This window comes from Hoplias malabaricus, chromosome 11 (assembly GCF_029633855.1).
Source record: "Hoplias malabaricus isolate fHopMal1 chromosome 11, fHopMal1.hap1, whole genome shotgun sequence".
In the NCBI taxonomy this organism is placed as follows: domain Eukaryota; kingdom Metazoa; phylum Chordata; class Actinopteri; order Characiformes; family Erythrinidae; genus Hoplias; species Hoplias malabaricus.
This window is the reverse complement of record NC_089810.1, coordinates 4,645,483-4,667,575: the sequence shown is the minus strand read 5'-3', so window position 1 is coordinate 4,667,575 and position 22,093 is coordinate 4,645,483. Positions and strand designations below refer to the sequence as shown.

Sequence of the window (22,093 nt, the reverse complement as noted above, 5' to 3'; positions counted from 1 at the left end):
CACACTCTCATCTGTGTGATTTCACACACTCACCCGGTCACTCACTCTCATCTGTTGGTGATTTCACACACTCACCCAGTCACTCACACACTCATCTGTGTGATTTCACACACTCACCCAGTCACTCACACACTCATCTGTTGGTGATTTCACACACTCACCCAGTCACTCACACACTCATCTGTTGGTGATTTCACACACTCACCCAGTCACTCACACACTCATCTGTTGGTGATTTCACACACTCACCCAGTCACTCACACTCTCATCTGTTGGTGATTTCACACACTCACCCAGTCACTCACACTCTCATCTGTGTGATTTCACACACTCACCCAGTCACTCACACACTCATCTGTTGGTGATTTCACACACTCACCCAGTCACTCACACTCTCATCTGTGTGATTTCACACACTCACCCAGTCACTCACACACTCATCTGTTGGTGATTTCACACACTCACCCAGTCACTCACACACTCATCTGTTGGTGATTTCACACACTCACCCAGTCACTCACACACTCATCTGTTGGTGATTTCACACACTCACCCAGTCACTCACACACTCACCCAGTCACTCACACACTCATCTGTTGGTGATTTCACACACTCACCCAGTCACTCACACACTCATCTGTTGGTGATTTCACACACTCATCTGTTGGTGATTTCACACACTCACCCAGTCACTCACACTCTCATCTGTGTGATTTCACACACTCACCCAGTCACTCACACACTCATCTGTTGGTGATTTCACACACTCACCCAGTCACTCACACACTCACCCAGTCACTCACACTCTCATCTGTGTGATTTCACACAGCCAACCCCCATCAGACACAGGGGGCAGTGACCCAAGTTGAGGATCAAATCCAGCACTCCAAGGTCTTTCAGCTGTGTGGCAGTGCCCCTAACTGCACCACCATGCTGCTCTGAGTTTATTCAAGTCATATTCAAACCCAAATTCATGACCACTAGGGGGCCTACAGAAAGATCATTATCCATATCTGTGGCGAGTAGCTGAGGGCAAGAGTCTAACCTGATTGGCAACTGGTGGGGCGATGCAAGAGCCAGCCAGGGTGAGGGTCACAGGCTTGCTTCCCTCAATAGAGCAGCTGAGGTTTTCATAGAGCACATCCTGCCGCACCTCTACAGGAGCAAAGGTCACCTCCAAAGATACCTCCATTCCTGGACTGACATAGCCCTCAGCAGGAGAGATACTGAAGTCTGGAGCAAAACGCTGCACATCCCATTGAAACCTGATAAGAACACAGAGAAAAAAGCGTTTTAAAGGAATGGGTGTGGAATATATTGGGTAGATATTAGATATCAGACACCAGTGTGTAGCTGTTGATTTACTACTTGATGTACTACAAAAACAATGGAAGTCTTACTGCTGCAAATATATGTCATTACCTCACTCCTGAAGTACACGGCACGTGTGTAGAATAAAAGAATAACATGCAGAAAAGTGGAATTTATTTGGTAGAATATGTGAATGTATAAAATCCTTGGTGGAGCACTGAAGATTGCTGCAAGGTTGATGGAATATTTGTCATCACCTTACTTCTGAATTACACTGCATATGACATTCTTAAACGTACTAAAATAGTGATTAGCGTGGCCTCTTATAAGTGTGGCCCGAGCAGCATATTGATATGGCCTGAGACCCCAGAGGCTGGACAGTGAGAGCTTGCTAAAGCTTGGAGCCAAGCCCTAGGCCGCACAGACTGAGGTCTCATACCTCCTCTCACTCGATCTGGCTCATTACCTGTCAGCATCGTCCTAATGTGAAAAGGCTGTGGTAGATTGAATGGCCAAATAGTTGATGGACAGCTTACACCTCACAGCACATGTAGAAATGATGCCGAGGGATATGAGAGAGTGGTGTGTGTGGTTTTGCACCTAGCCCCGATATCGCCTGTGTTCTGCAGGATGATGCGGCGTGTAGCTTGGCAGCGCTGAGCCACAGCCCCGAAAGGCAGATAGTCCTGATCCAGTGTGACCTCCACACCCTGGCAGCAGCCCTTCAGCACCAGCAGAGGGAGCACAGTGCCCAGACACTTCAGCTGCAGCTCCTCACTAAAGGGACTCATCCGCTGCTGAGGGGTGAAGACCACCTCCACCACACACCGTCCTCCTCCACCCGGCACAGTCACGTCCCTATTCGGACGCAGGGACAAGACCTGGAGATTGTACGACACACAAAGCATTTTCAGGAACCGGGGCCAGAGTGTTGAACTTTTGAGAGGAGGATTATTTAAAGAGTGAGAGTGATATGACTAAATGTATCATTATGGTGAATAATACTTTCAAAATTACAGACAGTGATTGTGTGGCATATTGTGATCAATTAAAATATTTTCATATATTGGGATATACACTCGCTATAGGTCTCACACTCTAATGTTGCACAGTTGTTGTGCATTTGATCAGCTCCACTGACCATGTAGGTGCACTTTGTAGCTCTACAATTACAGACTCTAGTCCATTTGCTGCTCTGCATACTACGTAAATCTCTCTATTCCTTGTTCTTTCTTGGAGGGTATGATTTGGGTGGTGGATCATTCTCAGCGCTGCTGTGACACTGACATGTTTGTGGTGTGTTAGTGTGTGTTGCGTTGGTGGGAACGGATCAGACACGGCAGTGATGCTGGAGTTTGTAAAGCACAGAGAATAGTCCATCAATCAAAAACATTGAGCCGACAGCGTCCTGTGTCACTGATGAAGGACTAGAAGACCACCGACACAAAAAATTGCAGCACCAGCTGAGCTACTGTCTCAGAGTTTACATCTACAAGGTGGACCAAGCAAGTAGGTGTGTCTAAGAGAGTGGACAGAGAGAGGACACAGAGATTAAAAACTCAAACAGCACTGCTGTGTCTGATCCACTTGTACCAATACAACACACTACCAAGCTTTAAAGTCCTTAGCTTTAAGCAAGTAATGACAATGGAAGGACAATGAGTGTAGAACATTAGTGTGTGATTCTTCTTGATGGAAATGGGACTATGTGCGCTTGCAAGTGTGTGTTTTACCCTAGAGTCCAGCAGAGAATGTGTTGAAGGTGTGAACATGAGAGAGAAGGTCAGGGGTGAGTGACTGTTGTTGATCAAAGGGATGAGCTTTCTGCTCCTCTGGCCCACCTGCAGGGCTCCCAGCTTCACCACTTTGTGTTTCGGATCTTCCACGCCAATCTTAGAAAACAACGATGAGAGCCCACAGAACAAAAAAAAGAGGGTGTGAGGATTCACCCACTCACGGCATCTTTGAACACAGACATTTACCAGCAGCTCAGTCTGTACAGTGCACAAGGCCACGAAGTTCATCCAAAGCAGATCAAAGCTGCAGGATGACATCCAGGCCTTTCACAGCGCATCAAAGATAATCTCTTCCTCACCTTCATCTCGATTCCTTGCCCCAGAATCTCCACTACTTGCTTGGCGCACTCGTTGATCTCAAAGACCACCTTCTCGTGGTAGCGCACTGTTTCTCTGGGACAGAAGGTGAAAAGCACTTCCATGCACCCACCAGGGGGCAGCATGTCAGGGGTAAAGCTCACGTCCAGAAACGGGGTGGAAGTGTACAAGCAGTCCACACTGAGAGGAATGAAATTAGGAACATGTCACGAATAAGAAAAACCCTGCCACAAAATGGCGGACGACGCACATGGAAAATAACGTCCGTTCTCTACCTGATTCCACGCTCCTCTTTATTTCTGATGAACAAGGTGTGTGTTGCAGGTACCATGCCAGCGGTGTAGATGAAATTCATCCCAAAGTTGTGCTTGAGAAAAGAGAACTCGAGGCCCGGGGCAGTGGCTGATCCCAGAAGAGAACAGTGAAAACCTGGGCCGTTCTTTACCTACAGATCGACAGCCACAACATGAAGAGATTGTGCATCAAGAAAATAAAAAATACAGAGTGAGAGAAACAAAAAAAACACCTTGATACAGAAGCTCATGTCTTTGAGTGTGCATTTCTGCTGGGGGAAGAAGCTGAGGATGCAGCAATTCTGCCCTCCCACTGGAACCACGGCTTTTCTGGGCTCCAGCTGAAAGTGGCGCTGCAGCTCTGAAGGCCCTGCTAGCTCATACTCCACATCCATATTAAACTTCCCTGGGTTTGACACCACAAAGGCACGACTGGACTTATCACCCAGCTCCACCTGTTCAAAAGAAACAAGGGCTAAAAGGGAACCCTGCTACACAATGATGAACGTAAACCAGCGTAAAGCAGTGTCATGTTACCACTGTCACTCACACTCAAACCCGCTCCCACCCATGGACGACTTCACACACTCTTTACAAGTCACTATCTCTCACAGAGCTCACCATCTTGAAGTCCACAAGAAGAACACCGGTAGGGCAGAGCTGTTTGACTGCTCCCTCTGGACCCTCGTAGTGAACACAGGGGGTCATGCTGTAGCCCTCTGCCTTCACGTTCACGGTGAGTGGATGGACCTTCCCTCTGACCGCTATCAGCAGGTTAAATTCCACTGATCCTTCCTGCGTGGGAGTGAAGGATATGACCAGAGGGAGCCTGAAATATAGAGTACACAGGTATTTAGTACAGTCTCTTTCTTTAGCATGGTTTTCCTCTAAATGTAACTACTCTTGCATGGTTGTGGTCTTTCACTTTGCTGCTAAGAAGGTCTCAGATTCTCACTTGTCTCTTGGGGGTACTGTCCCTTCCATGGGCTCCAGCAGCAGGCTCTGTCTTAGGGCCTCAGAGTGGCGAGAGGCCTCCTGAACTGAGAAGCTGGAGGGTAGGTCCTCGCCGTTTACCAGACACACTGTTTTTCGGGTCTCATGACCTGCATGGGCACACACGGCTGAATGTAAAAGTGATCTGTTGGACACATCCTCTTAACAGTAAAGTAACAGTTACTCTGTTAAACAGGCAAAAATACATACGCACACACACACACACACACACACGGACACTGTAACACAGCCACTTCACCTCCCAACGTGTTTTTGGATCGTAGGAAACCAGAGCACTCAGAGGAACCCCCTGTTCGAATACAAACTGAAATACCTATAATTTGCAAATTGAACATGTAGGATTATGTTTTCTCCTCATCAGCTCTCTCATGTTTCACACCTAACTGGAATCTCACCAATGAGTAGGCTTCCCAGATTAAGATGAGCGTGATCAATGTACACAGCTGGTTCATGAGCATTGCCCACCAGCAGAAAGGGCACTGAGAGTTTATGTTCTGGGATCGAGAAGGTCCAAAACGACTCCACCAGATCCAGCTCCTGAGCCTGGAACTTGAACAAGACCTGGAGCAGAGGATTGAGGAAGAAAAACAGACATCAAGAGGACAGTTTGAATACATTTACACAATTGTCTAGTGTGTGTGTGTGTGTGTGTGTATGGATGTAATATAGAGCTAAAATACAGTGAAAAGCTTGAATATTGGGACAAAGACGTTTGGCTGCCTTGCGCCCAATGATTCCAGGTGTCGCAGTCACACAGCTCCAGGGACCTGGAGGTTGTGGGCTCGAGTCCCGCTCCGGGTGACTGTCTGTGAGGAGTGTGGTGTGTTCTCTCTGTGTCTGCGTGGGTTTCCTCCGGGTGACTGTCTGTGAGGAGTGTGGTGTGTTCTCCCTGTGTCTGCGTGGGTTTCCTCCGGGTGACTGTCTGTGAGGAGTGTGGTGTGTTCTCCCTGTGTCTGCGTGGGTTTCCTCCGGGTGACTGTCTGTGAGGAGTGTGGTGTGTTCTCCCTGTGTCTGCGTGGGTTTCCTCTGGGTGACTGGAGCGTTCTGTGCCAAATTTCATTGTTTTAATGGCCATTAAGTCCATGTTATTCATTTCCAGGAGGCACTTCTGAGAAGATGATATCCATCTGTCAAGCAGCACGTAAAATCCATTTTTGGAAGAACTTGTTTCAGGTCTCAAATATATCCTCAGGTATTCCTGTCTATAATTTGACTGTAAGAAGACATTTCTGCAAATGCAAGTAATGCAATTCACCTCTAGCACTACACTTTAAAGGTGTAGAAAAATCTCTACAAATTAATTTGAAAAACTGAGATTGCATTTCGTGAAATGAAGAACAGCTGTAACAAAGAGAAAAGCCAGACACAGAAACCTTTAACGTATACTATGTCCTAGACAGCATTTCAGCCTGCATGTGAACCAAAAAATGGCCTGTATTTTATGAAGAATTATATGATTTGAGAAGACAAACTCTCTATAAACTTCAGTTTATTCCCCTGTCACCATCTTCACTGTCCTAAACGATCCAGAGCAGCCATACTTTTCTAAGATGTGGCACTGCCTTTTTCTTCAGACCACTTGCAGATCCACACTTTCTCCACGTCTTCTTCATTCTGATCAAAGTTTATGGTCTGAATTCAGAACTATGGGAGTCTTTTGTTCATAAAATTCTCAGAGCTATTCTGCTTCACCTCTGTTCCTCTTTGTAAATCCACTCAGGCATTTCCAGTCTATTCCAGCTCTGACTGAGGATGTGAACACTTCAGTAAAACTTCTGTGTTTCTCTTCTCAAAGTTGTCTGTGAGCAGTGAATTGTGATTCTTTCACACTGACTCTCTGTAGACTGTCTGCACCTTCCTTGGCTGTTATTTTCGGTGTTCGAATGACTTTCCAGTCAGCGGTGGCTGCGCTCTTCTTGACTGATCTGGTTGTCACAGTTCACTTACTCCTCCAGTACTGTGACTCTTTCCAAATTATCCTCTACTGATGGGTTTGCGATGCCCAATTGCTCAGCAATATTTTCCAAATGGCTTGCTTTTCCATCCATGTCACATCTTGGTTTATTATTTTGTTCCTTAACAGCAGAATCAAACAGCAGATTTTGGCTACAATTACAGCTTTATTCTGATCAGGGTCACAGTGTGTCCAGAGCCTAACAGGTAGAGTTAGTATCACAGAGACCCAGACCTCCAAAAACAAGCTGGTAGGTAGTGGATTTGTGAAATTTACCACCGGTGTGTGACTGGGTGAGTGTCTTTTGGTGTATATGACTGTCCTGATATCTGTCTCTCAGTGTATTATACACTCATACCTCTGTTTTCTTGCCAGGCTGAATGGAGTTCTTTGGTGTGAGGCAGGTAAAAGGTTTAGCCTCTGAATCTTCACAGCTCCATAAGAACGAGTATGGCTTGTTGGTGGGATTCACGATACTGAACTCCCTGAGGTGATAATAAAACATGAGAGTACAGCCCTCAGTTACTATCACCAACAAACAACTACTGTACCATGGCAACTGTGTATCTGTGACACCTCACCTGCAGATAACTGTACCAACTCCTACAGATGTAAACTCTAGGACTTTAGTGTTGGGGTCCAGGGTGGTCCTCGCTGGGGCTCCGTGGGGGTTGTACAGCTCAGGGTTGCGTCTGATGCTACTGAGGTAATCCGAGTCCTCCAGGTGGAAGTGGCAGTAAGGCAGCAAGCTGCGGCCACTTACGGTCAGCACAGGACCTTGTTCATCTTTTAGATTAGGGATGCTGGCAACACAAGTGTTTTGTTATATTCATAAAAGATGATAGAATGGATACTAAAAGGGTTGTAGTAGTGTTCACATACGTTACAAGAACAGTTCAACCAAAGCCAGTAAAAACATTCATTTATAAGCAGCGCTGTGATCACTGAATTTTCTACTTAATAATTAGCAGTTTCCATCGCCACACATCAGTGGGTCTCCCGCCTCAGGATGTCCCTCCTCTGAGACACTAAACAGTTTTCAGTGCATGGGAGGAGATGACAAACCTGTGCCTATCTGTCACATCAGCTGATAGACGCCCAACTTAAAACCAGGAACTTACAAACTGGAGTCTGAATGGATACTCTTAGATTCTGAAAAAAAGCTTCCAGCTGAGAGAGACACGTACTCAAGCTCCATTCATGCTGCAGAACTTAACTTTAATACACAATTATTCATGCCCATACACATAGCCTGTTTCCTCCAACGTTGGACCAGTTCGGTTGTCATTCACAAACTTAGTTTAGAAGCTATTAGCTTATTTCCACCAACATAAACAGGTTCTGAAACCAGAAAAGTTAATTCCCAGGTGGAACCAAGGAATAGTAGGCTTCCCAGCACAAACCATGACAACATCCATGGGCAGGTCAGCGTGTAGAAGTTTTTGACACAGCATTTGCTGTATATGGTGTTCTCCTGAGTTCCAAGAGTAACTCAAACGGGAAACAGGAAGGAGAAGCTCTGTACTGAACTAGTTGGAGATTGGGCAGGATATTGTAGCACAAAACAGTTGTGAACAAGCCCAAGAAAGAGTACAGAGACTCTAAATATGAGCTTTCATGCAGTAGAGCTCTAGAGGGTAGCTGCTCATATTATGCTCTCCTCGATGGCGTGCTGGGTTTATAACAAACCAGACCAGAGCTCTGAATTCAGCAACAGCAATGCTAGAACTGAGTAAGTCTGTTTACTTCTTACACGCACTTCTACTACATTTATGTGTTTATGTTTACTACGTTTACAATGCCCCTGTCGATGACGTATCCTTGGTTTCCATGAAATCTTGGAACCGAGGGCCAGTTTACTGGATATCTCCAAGATTCCAGGAATCCTGAATGGATCTATGAATGGTGCTATGAGAAAAGGGGAACTGAAATGTGCAAATCAGACAAAACAAGCTGCTGGAACATGGGACTACTGTGAGGTATGGACAATTATCCCAACATATTTCATTGATTCCTTTGAAAGCCTTAAAATGAGCCTCCCTTACGTAATGAAGGCTATAAACTACATTAGTCATGTGAAACGATGGTTTGTAAAATAGGCACAGAACGTTGTTCCCTAATACTTAAACGGACTCTTGGTTGTTACTGCAGGTGCAGAGGACACAGAGTGTACTGGAAAATGTATTGGAGCTGTCCTCTTTTGTGATGTTGAGCATTATGATGATATACAGTTTTCTGTGCTGACCTGCAGAGTAGCTTGGCCTCGTACTCGGCCACTTCCAGCGGCGAAAAGCGAATGCAAAAGGTCTGGCTGGCTCCAGGGTGAATGAACCCCAGACTGGGTTCCACACTGAACGGGGGCAGCTCTGGGTCTCTCAGCATGAGACTGGAAACACTTGCTAGAGAGCTGGCTGGCCGCAGACCTGTGCGACTGCCCTGAGCAGAGCGAGGAGTCATGTCTGTAAACAGAAGATCCAACATACTTACACTCTACTATGATTACTTCATTAAGTGACTGTGATCAAATGATCCACTGGTTTCTTTCTTTGTCATGACACTATGAGAATGAAGGACATGCAGTAGTTTAGGAGCCCTAGGTCATCCCCCCAGAGAAGAGTATGGAGCACTATTCAATAATGAATTGGAGTGGCTTTAGTGATGCAGAACTGCCAGGTCCCGGTGACCTCACTAACGCTTGTGGATGAATGCAGTCAAATCTTCACAGGATTCAGCAACTAATCTAAAGCCTTCTGGATTGACCTTGGTCAATATATAATCTTCAAAATGAATGCTGGATATAATGGTAGTCCACATACTTACAGACCCACATTGTATTTCACACAGAAAGTCAACAAAACATTGATTAGGAATGTTAACACTTTGCTTAAGACAGACATATGAGGAACAGGAGCATTACATTCAGCGCTTGGCTAAACACACATTCATTTCTGTACAGCTGCACACACAGGCTGCTCACCTCCATGATTAAAACACATGGTCTTCCCAGCGATCTCCATCATAACCTGCCAGGAGTACTCCAGCTTCACAGAACCTTTGTTGGCCATCTGCATCCTGCATTCATTACAAAAATGTATTCACGTTCAAGTATGTTAGGGGAGACCCAACTGTGGAATCATTGCTAATGTAGGATCATCACAGGCAAGGGTCAGTTAGTATCAAGAATCTAAATGATACAAAGCTACAGGATTCATCTTAGCTATTAGCTGTTGTTCTAATAAGCATTTAATGACTTTTACACGACTACTGAGGCTTTCATCGTCAGTACATACTGGAAGACTCTGGTCTGGTAGAGCATGGTGTCTTTGAAGTGGATGGGTTCAGCATGGCACTCGAACTTGGCGTAATCACAAGTGGCGCTGATCCTCAGTTCTAACTCCCTAAAGGAGGCCTCCACCACCATGTGAACAGGCTCTGGATCTGTCTCTACCACCTGATAACAGAACACAACAACAGTTTACAATTTCTCTGCACCAGCAGATTCAGTGCATGTTGCTGCCTTGCTCAGAGTTGAAGAACAGTCTGCTTCAGAGAGAAATATTCATTTGAACATTAACTTTCATAGCTCTGACATACATGTTTTTTGTGGTGTGTTTATTGCAAACAGATTTTGACTGGCACTAAAGATTCTGGTTCTGAAGATGTAGAGCACACACACACACACACACCTACGGACACTTTTGAGTTGCCAATCCACCTCCTCACAGTCACCCGGAGGAAACCCACGCAGACACAGGGAGAACACACCACACTCCTCACAGACAGTCACCCGGAGGAAACCCACGCAGACACAGGGAGAACACACCACACTCCTCACAGACAGTCACCCTGAGCAGGAATCGAACCCACAACCTCCAGGTCCCTGGAGCTGTGTGACTGCGACACCTACCTGCTTCACCACCGTGCCGTAATCAACAAACTTTATAATTTTCTCAAACCAAAAATAACTTGATAATCAAGGTCATCGTTTTCTTTCTCATCACCTCCCCCTCACCTTCTTCTTGGCCGGCTGCTGGACTGAGGGCTGCTTGTCGACATCCACCCACTTGATGGTGTGGCGTCGGTCGTCCCAGTCTGGCACCTGGTCGATGGGCTGTTGGAAGGTTATCCTGCTGAGTACACACTTCACAGCCTGTGCGCTCAGCACCACTGACTGCTCAGAGCTGAAGCTCACTGTGACCTCCTTGGTGCAGCCTGCATGGAGGTGACCAATGCGGGGTGAGAAGCGCAGCTGGGGGCCATCAGGTGGCCACTCGAACCGCAGCACTTCCACGTTGCTGTGGTTGCTCATGGTAAAAGCTTCCTGGTAAAGCCGGCCCACGTGGCAGTCTCCAAAGTGTAGGAGGTCAGACCTGGCTGTGGAGGCTGCTTGAAATGAAAAAGGAAAGTAATGATTGTGATAAGTAGGGAGTCTATTTTCAGGGGCATTCTGAACATTTCTGATCCTTTTGCAACTGTAGCTTGTACAGATCACTGCCTTATTTTGTAACTTATTTTTCTCTCCGATTTTAGCTATTACCTATTTAACTTTTTAGCTGGGACTCCCCAATAGCTGTGAATGAAATGGCTTCCTAATCCCTGATTAGTACTGTGCTTTATAATGATGTAGTTCACTAATCATTACCTTGAAACACAAGGGAATTCGGACACAAAGAAACATGCCATTCCAGCTCATGTACAATGTTTAATATAAATTACAGGTGCATTCAATAGTGCCTTTAGGGAGCCATTTTGGACACAGCCACAGTGTCACGACGCTGGGAGGGATGAGTCACTGCGGCGGATCACCCCCCAAACATTTAATGAGCTGCACAAACAACTTTGCATCAGATTTTTTTCCTGACGCCACCCCGTCCAGACAAGGGACTGGCACTACAACAGTACAAGTGCAACCAGCTGAGGGGTGGATGTGGAGAAAACACACCAACCTCTTGAACCCAGGACTCCATGGCCCCAAAGCTGTGCACTAGAAGTGCCACATCCATCCCTCTCCAAAATCCGTTATGACTGCCCACATAATTCATTCACAAACTTTAGTTTACAAAGTTATCTGCAGTGTTTCACTTAGATTTTTGTGGTGAATGAGCTAATTTATTGTCAAAGAATATCAGTAAAAGCTTGGTTCTATACAGAGGGGGAATCCAAGGACTTCATGTTCCTCAAACCCAAACCTAACACTGCTAACGTTTAAATCTTTTATTTAGACTTTTGCAAAAGAGATATGGAGTGCTTCCCACTAGCCGTCACTGACTGAAACATTCCATGTTCACCTTCAGTGCTGTCCACATCTTGAGAAAGTCTGCAGCTGATATTGTCCAAAGAGATGACGTCCTGGTAGCCCTCCCCCAGCAGCTGCACCAGTGTTTCTTCATATTGATTGTCTTGCACCAGCAGTCGCATGCAGGCCTCAAAACTCTGAGTCAGATCAGGGCAAAAGTCCACCTCAAACGCCGCCTGCTGCCCAGCGATGAGGGTCAAGCTGGCCACATGAGCCATCTGCCTTGCTGTGAAAGAGAGCTCTCAGGATTAATATATACAGTGTGCAAAAGTCTTAGTCATATCTGTGTATCTGGACAGTAATTATTTATCGACTTTTCAAAATCATTTCAAATACAGTGTTTAAAGATACCACACAGTAACTTCAGCTAAATAAGGTGCTGTTGATATAGTTTAACAAAGATAACTCACCTGTTCCAGGCTCGCTGCTTGTGTGTGAGGAGGACAAGTGTCTGCATGTAGTGTCTGGAGCTGCCCGAACTGCAAACACTCCCATCTTGTCAAGTAGATCAATGCTTACCTGTTAGAGTTATGAAGTCTTTTATTACTTTGCCCAAGATCACAACCACAAAACAAACATCTCCCGCTAACCACGGTGTCAGGCTTTTAATCATGTATCTTACCACCGCAGGTACATTGCTGATGTTTTTGATGATCAGAGGAAGGGTCTGTCCTCTTCCTACAAGTAGGCGTTTGAACTGCAACACTGGCTGTCCCAAGTTACTCCTTTGGACCGGTTTGACCACAGTGACACATGGCAAATTGCCTTCCCCCACCAGCTCAAACACCAGCACTTTGCTCTTGCCGATGGGTACCGGGCTGATGAAGGCGAGAGAATACGTTCAGACTGCAGATTTACACAATTAAAGCAGAAACAGTAATTTGGAAACTCAGGTTTTACCGGTACTGAAACGAAAACGGTTCTGCATGCTGTGTCTTTTTCTTGTTTTCTATGTGTTGCTCTGTTCCATACTTGTACCCATCAGTGACCAGGGGTCACGTAAATGAACACTGACAGGTGTGCACTGTCAGATTATCCTATAAAAGCCATGTCATTTTCTTCAACGCTGTAAATACCACACTAAACGCTGTGCCCAAGGAGTACAATCGTGATGTCTGAAGTGTGTGTGAGATTGTCCAGGTAGACTCTGGACACACTGTGACTCTGAGCTGAATGAAGTGGTTACAGAATATGAATGAGTGAATGAATGAACACTGGACACTACTCATATTCAGTATCGGAACATTTTGGGTGGCTTGGTTTCTGCTGACACAGACCCTAGCTGCATCCTGTGGTTTGTCCTCTTAAGAATTTATGTAATTTGAAGTAAAAATGCTGACGGGTATGTTTTGCCCTTTGTTTGATGGTGTTGTTTTATAAATGTGACAGTGTGTGAGCTCGTATCCACATTAGTGTACCTCAGCACCAGGAGGTAGTTCAGCTTTAACAGTAAAATGTGACTGAAACAGTCCACTCATATTTGGACTTAGTACTAGAGCAGTAGTTAGTATAATATTTACTAACATTACAAGTGCGTAATGCAATGTACTCGACTTTGGTCACAGCCTTAGTGTCTGTCTGATAGTAACGGTGCCTGTTTGAGTTGTTCGTTAGCTCTCATGTTCCGCAGCGTTTTATTAGTTACCTCTTAGTTACCCCATTAATATACGATATATATATTATTTTACCTCACAAACTGTTTATATAATTAATGTTAATTCTGAAACTAATTCCTGTAGCATATTTCACAAATCCTGGGTCAGCTGATGTCTCCAGGTCCCAAATAATTCTGATTGATAAAGTGACATTTTCACAAAGTTAGTTCAAAAGAAAAAGCCTAATTTTAAAACAAGTCAAACAGGATCACAGGATTTACCAATCACTGTTTCTCCTTGCATTTCTACTTTATTTGTATTCCTGGCTATTATCAAATTGAGTGTGTGTGTGGGGGGGGTGTAATTTAGAAAAACATTTTAGAAAACCATGTCAAATTGTCCTCCGCACAGGCGTTAGATTCAATTTTCTACATAAGATTAAGCAGGCACCTACCCGCCCATCCCCTCCATATTGGCCTCAAACACTCCATGGTAGGTCTGCATGGACTGAGGAGAGAAGGTTACTGTAGCGAAGGCATGCGAGTGGCTGTGGACAGTCATCCGCGTTGGGGTCAGCTCAAACACCTCAGAGATGCGGGCAGATGTCTGAAACAGACACGTAGCTTCAGTTCACAAGGTGTTTATTTATTGACACATGTACTTTGTTAATATTAGCAACCAAAACGTGCCTGTACACACCTTAGTGAGTGAAGCCTTGACCTGCAGACTGAGTTCACACGGGACTTTGCCAGGGTTGGAGAGGCGGAAGCGGGCCTTGGCTATGTGGCCCACCAGCACATTGTTGAAGACAAACCTGTTCTCATCTTGGACATAGATGCCCATGGCATCCCGGTACTGCTCGCAGTGTAACATGTTACTGTTCTTACACAATCTGTGCTCTTCAAAGATAGAGGAAATGTCCTCATGGGCTATTCCTAAACAGCAACAGGAAAGTCAAAAACAATGCACCTTATTTATGAAAGAATGTTCAGGTAATGAGAGTTTAGACGTTCAGGTAGTGACAGGTACTGAAAATATGGAATTCAAAAGCTCATGAGACAATGTCTGTGTTTACACATCGAATTGGAGATTAGACAGTAAATGCATTAAGTCCCTGCTCACCAAACTTTTCCAAGTTAAAATTAGAATGAGTGGAAAAACAAACTGAGCTTCTTGATTAGCTACAGATGGTAGAATTGAGGGCAAATGTGGAAAAATGTATAGACTCATTTAAAACCACCATTTTACCTCATCCTCTCTATTATTAGAATGATTAAAATGAACCTTTTCATTCATTCATTATCTGTGACCCTTATCCAGTTCAGGGTCGCGGTGGGTCCAGAGCCTACCTGGAATCATTGGGCACAAGGTGGGAATACACCCTGGAGGGGGCGCCAGTCCTTCACAGGGCAACACACACACACACATTCACTCACACCTACGGACACATTTGAGTCGCCAATCCACCTACCAACGTGTGTTTTTGGACTGTGGGAGGAAACCAGAGCACCCGGAGGAAACCCACGCAGACACAGAGAGAACACACCACACTCCACACAGACAGTCACCTGGAGCAGGAATCGAACCCACAACCTCCAGGTCCCTGGAGCTGTGTGACACTACCTGCTGCACCACCGTGCCGCCCATGAACCTTTTTAAAGAATAAATATATTGGAGACGCTGTCCCAAAAAATAATCATTAACGGTAATTTTACAGGAGCAGCCAAAAACATCTGACAATTTCTGACATTTTTAAATCCTGAGAAAACCTGCTGAGACATGCAGAGAATACAGAAAAAGCACATTTCTCTGACCCTGAATCAAACCAGGGCCTGAAAAATGAATACAGGATAAATGAAGATACAGGGCTTTCGCTGGACAGCTACAATATAATGTTCTCTTTAGCACACTCTGAACTGTCGTATGGATCACCAAGCATTGTGCATTTTATTGAAGAATAGAAAATCACCATATCAGCACATTTCTTTCCCGAGATAAAGATGAAATTGAAAAGCACTGATGTGTAAAATGTGTTCAGAAGACCAGGCACGAATATTACACAAATCAACATTAGAAGAGAACGTTAATGGCTTCTGCAGAATCAGCAAAAGAGAACAATGACTTGGAGAAGATGTGGTTGAGACATTTTTTTTCCACGTACTCACGAACCTGGCATGCAGACTTCAGCTATCAAACTGTAGGGAATCCCTGCTGGGTTGTTGGAAGGGTCTCGGTCAGTGACGTCCACCACAAGACACTCCTGCCAGTAGCCTGCCTGCTCTGCCACACAGTCCACAGTGATCACTTGCTGGCCACCGGGGGGAATGGTGCCGAAGCATGGAGACAATGAGAACACCCCCATAGACAAACGGGTCTACATGCATTGGAAAATAGAACATGTAAGACTAACATGATTAATCACAATTAAGTATACAACATAATACGACTAATGGCATTAATTATTTCATGCCCTGTACTGAACATTCATTCATTCATTCATTATCTGTAACCCTTATCCAGTTCAGGGTCACGGTGGGTCCAGAGCCTACCTCAGGGAGAACACACCACACTCCTCACAGACAGTCACCCGGAGGAAACCCACGCAGACACAGGGAGAACACACCACACTCCTCACAGACAGTCACCCGGAGGAAACCCACGCAGACACAGAGAGAACACACCACACTCCTCACAGACAGTCACCCGGAGGAAACCCACGCAGACACAGGGAGAACACACCACACTCCTCACAGACAGTCACCCGGAGGAAACCCACGCAGACACAGGGAGAACACACCACACTCCTCACAGACAGTCACCCGGAGGAAACCCACGCAGACACAGGGAGAACACACCACACACAACACTACCTGCTGCACCACTTGGCGAATAACTGTTTTGTCTAATAAGTTTTGGAAAAAGAACTTGGTGTTTGTAAAAAACAAAAAAACAATGTCAGCGATTCCCTTAAAGGGAAGGCATAGTTTGTGACAGCATGTTTGTGTGAGTGCTGAAATGAAACATTGACCATACTCTACCTGGGTGGGCATGGTACCGTCTTTCTGAATGGAGTCATACTGCCGCAGTTTGACAGCAGTTGCTGGTTTTGCAGAGTGAGTCTCTCTTGACGTCCTCTTCCCTGTGCTATAAGAGATAAGACTTTCACTAACAGAGGAATCTCAAGTGTAAGCCAATCGTAAGTCTTCATAAACACATGTCCAATCTTCATACCCTTTCTTCTGTGTCGGACCTGGGAGATCTTTACTCATTCTGGAAATGGTGAAACGGATCTCAAAGTTGCCCCGGTTCTCCACAGTGAGCGTCTGCATTTTGCGAGAGCCGTAGACCAGAGCACCAAAGTTGATGTCGTTTGGTGGAGTGATGTTGTACTTAGAGAAAAGACACCGTGCTGATACTTTGATTGGTATGAAGGCGATGGTTTCTCCACCCTCGGCTACATTCGGTTCAATCACCTACGGGAGAAGCCTGTTATTAAGGTAGAAAAATGATATCATTGCGATTGGTGAGACGTCACATGAACGGATAGACTCCTGACCTGGCACCGTATGATTGACTGATCTCTGATCGACACCTCCCTGTTGTGACAGAAGACGAACTGTACAGCGGTGGGCCGGTCATTGGGGTACAGGGAACCTTTCTGGGGTGTAATAGTAAAGACTGAGTTCAGGTCAGGCATTCCAGGCTCTGTGGGCTCCAGCATGAACCTGCAAACAGCAACAAACCTCATGTAACTGTTATTACCAGAGATTCTTATATTTTTACATTGTGAAAGACATCAGGAAACACTCGGAGTGCGTAGATTACATTAAAGTCTTAGACTTACTTGTAGGCTATTTCATATTTGCCTTTGTTCTTCAGATTAGCTGATAGCTTCACTTCTTCTGCTACTTTGACTGTTCCAAAGTCCAGATCACAGTCTGCACCTACAAATTCGAAGTTGATTTCAATAAAATAAAAACATAAAGGATTTGATACGCTTATGTGCTGCTGGCTGTGAAACTACAGGTACCTTTAGGAAAGGTGATGCCCAGAGAGACGTCATAAGCCTCAGCCACGACCTGAATGTTTTCTGTATGGACGTTACCAAGAATGTTCTCCACATCCGACACCTAAGTCACACCCACAAACACACATTAGATAGATAGATAGATAGATAGATAGATAGATAATGTTTAGATTAGGTATTAGAGTATTAGATAGTACATATTGGATTAGGTATTAGATTATAAATTGTTCGGTAGAACATGCTGAGTACTGGTACTGAAAAGCCCAGCTGCAAACTATAACTATTAGAGCTAAACTTTCATTTCAGGCCATAACAGTCAAAACAGGGGAATAAAGCACCTCTACTATGTGTTGTGCATCTGCTAGAGCCCCATGGGGAGCCTACTCCAAATCACAGGGCGTAAGGCAGGGCCACCCTCTGTGCAGGGGACCAGTCCATCACAGCTCAGACAGCTGAAGCTGGTGTAAGACTTTCCATGTTTAATGTAATACATCATCTAGTAATACATGTATTAGAGTTTTACATTTCTAACATCTCAATGAAATGCACTTTGAAAGCTATAGCAGGTATATTTTGCAGCAGGTGATGCTTCCAAAATTTCCAGAAGAATGCCTAGATTGATGTTTGTAATTCTTACACAATGGGTTTCGCTCATTGGAGGTTAAAACATGACCACTTGATTCTTCTGTCAGCTGCTACTTATGACAATGGTTAATCTGATATTAGGTCCTCAGAACAATAACTGAAGGTCTGACCAGCAGGCTAGCTAGCTTTGATTTGCCCACCTTAATGTCAAAATATGACACATACATAAAGAAATAAATAGCTCCCTATTTATAATGTTATAAACATCTGTTGGTGACTTCATAACGTTAAACCAAAATTAATAATGACATGAGTGTAGCACTTCATTAATGAGGTACATTTATATAAAGCAAGTGTTAAAATACTACTACAGTAAAAACTATGAATTTAATAATTATTTTACATATTAAAAAATGGAGATAGGCCAGGGTTGAAACTATAGTTTGGCCTTTTACCTCCAGACGTATGGCTTTCTTTAGGTTGATGGGTTTTCTAGATTTAAAGTAGATGTATACGCAGAACTCAGAGTGGGGTGTCACGATTCCCTCATTCTGCGACACACTGAACTCTTCACCAAGAACCTCCAGGCCGCAGAGTCTCCAGACCAACGGCAGCGCAGTGGGGTTCCGCAGGCGCAGGCTCCGTGTGTCCCTCCTGGAGATATACATTCATTCAGAATAGAAACAACTTAGAAAAGTATGTCCCTCACTCAGGAAATATACGGTAATATAACAGCACTAGGTGATTAATCTCAGTTAAAATGTCCTCACATTTGCGATGGGTGATGGGTTTAATGCACATTTCAAAAAGGGCATAGCAGTAATAAAAAAAAACCAAAAAAACAATGAAAACCCTAATGCTGTCAAAACTGGGTCTTTACTAAGCCTAAGGTGTTCATTCATTTATTCATTCAACTTGTGTAATCATTTTATCCTGTTAAGGGTCACGGTGGAGCCAGTCACACAGTCACTCACACACACACCTGTGGCCAATATCACACACTCACCCAGGATCAAACCCAGGAGCCATGAGCCAGGACCCAGAGATCCTGGAGTGGCAGTGACACTGGCTGTAACACCACTGTGTGCCCACCACTAAGAACTTTTGTAAATTAAATGCCTTTAGGATCTATGTATCCTTACAATTAGTGCAGGGCGATACGAGCACAAATCAATATCACGGTTAAATAAGACATTTTACCACGATTATTATTAACCAACGATTATTTTGTTGTTGTGTTTGTGACCCTCTCAGTTCAGTGACGAGGCCTGTGCTGTTATATGCTCCAGTGTTAAAGCTGGGATAGTTTCTCTAATGTCACTGGGAGCTTGGTCCTCTCTTCTTTTCTGAGCACTGTTTATATTCGGTGTGTGACTGTGCTTTGGTCGTAAACCTTCAGGTTTAGTTTAGAGTTAGTGTTAGGTTTAGGTTTACGGTTGAGGTTAGGTTTATCACTCTGGGTTGCCAGATATTCAGCCTCTTCCTACTCAACCTATGAATGGCCTAGTAGTAGAATGTGTATGTTTTCATCATGATCCCAGGTTGGGTTTGAGAGGAATGTAACAGGTTTAATTCATGTTATTCTCCATTACAATTAGAAGTGGGATAGAAGTATACAACTTTACGTGGAGGGACGTTTACCTTTCTGACACCTTCACAGGTATTTGACATTTTGCCAATCTACGGTGTACTAAACCCGGGCGAGAGTCAGCTGGTGACCTTCTCGTTCTTTGGCCACGCTGACATAAGCGCTCAGGTGCTGGCCCTGTGCCAGGTAGAGGAAGTTGTTTTTTTTTCAGCGTTTACATTCGACTTCTTTTTGTTCAGAGTTGTCTTAATTATAGTCAAACACAGCACATCCACACCTCAGACACAGTGTTTTTCTGTGGTACAAACTGCTCGAGTTGATCAGTCGGCCTCAGCTTAATGTTTTAATAATGTTTAATAATGCAGTTGTTTGTCATTGTACAACATACAATGAAATGTGTCTTCTGCATTTAATCCATCTGTGGCAGTGAACACACACACACACACACACACGCACACACTAGTGCATTAGGGGCTGTGATCACACACCCAGACTGGTGGACAGCCTTGGGGTTCAGTGCCTTGCTCAAGGGCACTTCAGCCAGGGAAGTTTGTGCCGATCTTGAAGATCGAACCAGTAACCTTCTGGTACCAAGCCTGGTCCTCTAACCAGTAGGCCAAGGCTGCCCGCTTGGTTTAGGTTACTTCCATGTGGCAGATAGCAGCAGAATCACGTGACTACAGCTTGGTAGCGTGGTTTTAAAGGGACAGTACATGAACACACAGTGGAGACATAACAGAATAAAAATAATCGATATAGACAAGATTATGTCGATTAGAAGCTCTGAATGTCAATTTCAATTAATTTTTGAGCCCTACTTACTATATTACTATAAACCAACATTACTTGATCCAGACCTGTGAAGGAGAATCTTGTCAAAGCAAATTTGCTTCCTGTCGACCTCCAGCTCTGGCCGGACTCCTCTGCAGGCGAGGCGGAACACAGCAGGCTCTGGGTTGTCTTTAATGGAGCACACCACACAGTCCTCTATCAGACCTGGGGCAGTGGGGTACGCCCAGACTCTGAGCTCCTGAAAAACCAAAGATGTTTAGAGACACCTCCTTCACATGAAGTAACACACAAAAAAACTTTGTGTTGAATAGAACCGCAGTAGGAGAACAGAAACACCCACTTTCTTTTCGCTGGGTTTGAGGATCATGCTCGGGGGGTCGAGAAGGAATGTGGTGGCCTTGGCGTCGTGCTGGAAGGAGAAATGAACCTCGGCCTCCATTGGTGAGTTGTTGTGCATTACTAGTCTCTCTGTATTTTCAGGGTAAATGTTTTCTTTGTATCTAAGTGAAGAAGCCACAGTTGTGTTATCATTTTAACAGTGAATAATGCAGACATTGTCCTAAAAATGCAGAAAATGTTTCAATTTAAGATCTATAATGATGTCTAGAATTTTCACTCAGAAAATCGTGTAATTGAGGCAAACATGTTCAGATTTACAGTACAGTCATCCCTCTACAGTGCAGTCATCCCTCTACGGTACAGTCATCCCTCTACGGTACAGTCATCCCTCTACAGTGCAGTCATCCCTCTACAGTGCAGTCATCCCTCTACAGTGCAGTCATCCCTCTACGGTACAGTCATCCCTCTACAGTGCAGTCATCCCTCTACAGTGCAGTCATCCCTCTACAGTGCAGTCATCCCTCTACGGTGCAGTCATCCCTCTACGGTGCAGTCATCCCTCTACGGTGCAGTCATCCCTCTACGGTGCAGTCATCCCTCTACAGTGCAGTCATCCCTCTACGGTACAGTCATCCCTCTACGGTGCAGTCATCCCTCTACGGTGCAGTCATCCCTCTACGGTGCAGTCATCCCTCTACGGTGCAGTCATCCCTCTACGGTGCAGTCATCCCTCTACGGTACAGTCATCCCTCTACGGTACAGTCATCCCTCTACGGTACAGTCATCCCTCTACGGTGCAGTCATCCCTCTACGGTGCAGTCATCCCTCTACGGTGCAGTCATCCCTCTACAGTGCAGTCATCCCTCTACGGTACAGTCATCCCTCTACGGTACAGTCATCCCTCTACGGTACAGTCATCCCTCTACGGTACAGTCATCCCTCTACAGTGTAGTCATCCCTCTACAGTGCAGTCATCCCTCTACAGTGTAGTCATCCCTCTACGGTGCAGTCATCCCTCTACGGTGTAGTCATCCCTCTACGGTGCAGTCATCCCTCTACAGTGCAGTCATCCCTCTACGGTGCAGTCATCCCTCTACGGTGCAGTCATCCCTCTACGGTGCAGTCATCCCTCTACGGTGCAGTCATCCCTCTACGGTACAGTCATCCCTCTACGGTACAGTCATC

General features: G+C 45.1%; 1 protein-coding gene across 4 annotated transcripts in view; it reads right to left on the bottom strand.

The window, feature by feature from the left end:
• Positions 1-22,093, bottom strand: part of hydin (HYDIN axonemal central pair apparatus protein) — a 134,149-nt gene that overhangs the window by 11,869 nt on the left and 100,187 nt on the right. For 3 of the 4 annotated variants that reach the window (XM_066684401.1, XM_066684405.1, XM_066684402.1), the window contains 29 exons: positions 20,910-21,069; positions 20,635-20,807; positions 18,645-18,843; positions 17,608-17,707; positions 17,422-17,521; positions 17,134-17,302; positions 16,809-17,050; positions 16,616-16,721; positions 15,747-15,951; positions 14,277-14,512; positions 14,032-14,183; positions 12,605-12,800; positions 12,393-12,501; positions 11,975-12,208; positions 10,699-11,072; positions 9,977-10,137; positions 9,664-9,758; positions 8,932-9,145; positions 7,268-7,489; positions 7,045-7,171; positions 5,128-5,293; positions 4,674-4,821; positions 4,340-4,547; positions 3,952-4,173; positions 3,701-3,870; positions 3,407-3,605; positions 3,045-3,203; positions 1,912-2,192; positions 1,046-1,265 (listed from right to left, as the gene is read on the bottom strand). In XM_066684401.1, the coding sequence (XP_066540498.1) occupies positions 1,046-1,265; positions 1,912-2,192; positions 3,045-3,203; positions 3,407-3,605; positions 3,701-3,870; positions 3,952-4,173; positions 4,340-4,547; positions 4,674-4,821; positions 5,128-5,293; positions 7,045-7,171; positions 7,268-7,489; positions 8,932-9,145; positions 9,664-9,758; positions 9,977-10,137; positions 10,699-11,072; positions 11,975-12,208; positions 12,393-12,501; positions 12,605-12,800; positions 14,032-14,183; positions 14,277-14,512; positions 15,747-15,951; positions 16,616-16,721; positions 16,809-17,050; positions 17,134-17,302; positions 17,422-17,521; positions 17,608-17,707; positions 18,645-18,843; positions 20,635-20,807; positions 20,910-21,069 (5,347 nt within the window). The remainder of the gene's footprint in view (positions 1-1,045; positions 1,266-1,911; positions 2,193-3,044; positions 3,204-3,406; positions 3,606-3,700; positions 3,871-3,951; positions 4,174-4,339; positions 4,548-4,673; positions 4,822-5,127; positions 5,294-7,044; positions 7,172-7,267; positions 7,490-8,931; positions 9,146-9,663; positions 9,759-9,976; positions 10,138-10,698; positions 11,073-11,974; positions 12,209-12,392; positions 12,502-12,604; positions 12,801-14,031; positions 14,184-14,276; positions 14,513-15,746; positions 15,952-16,615; positions 16,722-16,808; positions 17,051-17,133; positions 17,303-17,421; positions 17,522-17,607; positions 17,708-18,644; positions 18,844-20,634; positions 20,808-20,909; positions 21,070-22,093) is intronic. The other variant, XM_066684403.1, reaches the window with a different exon arrangement.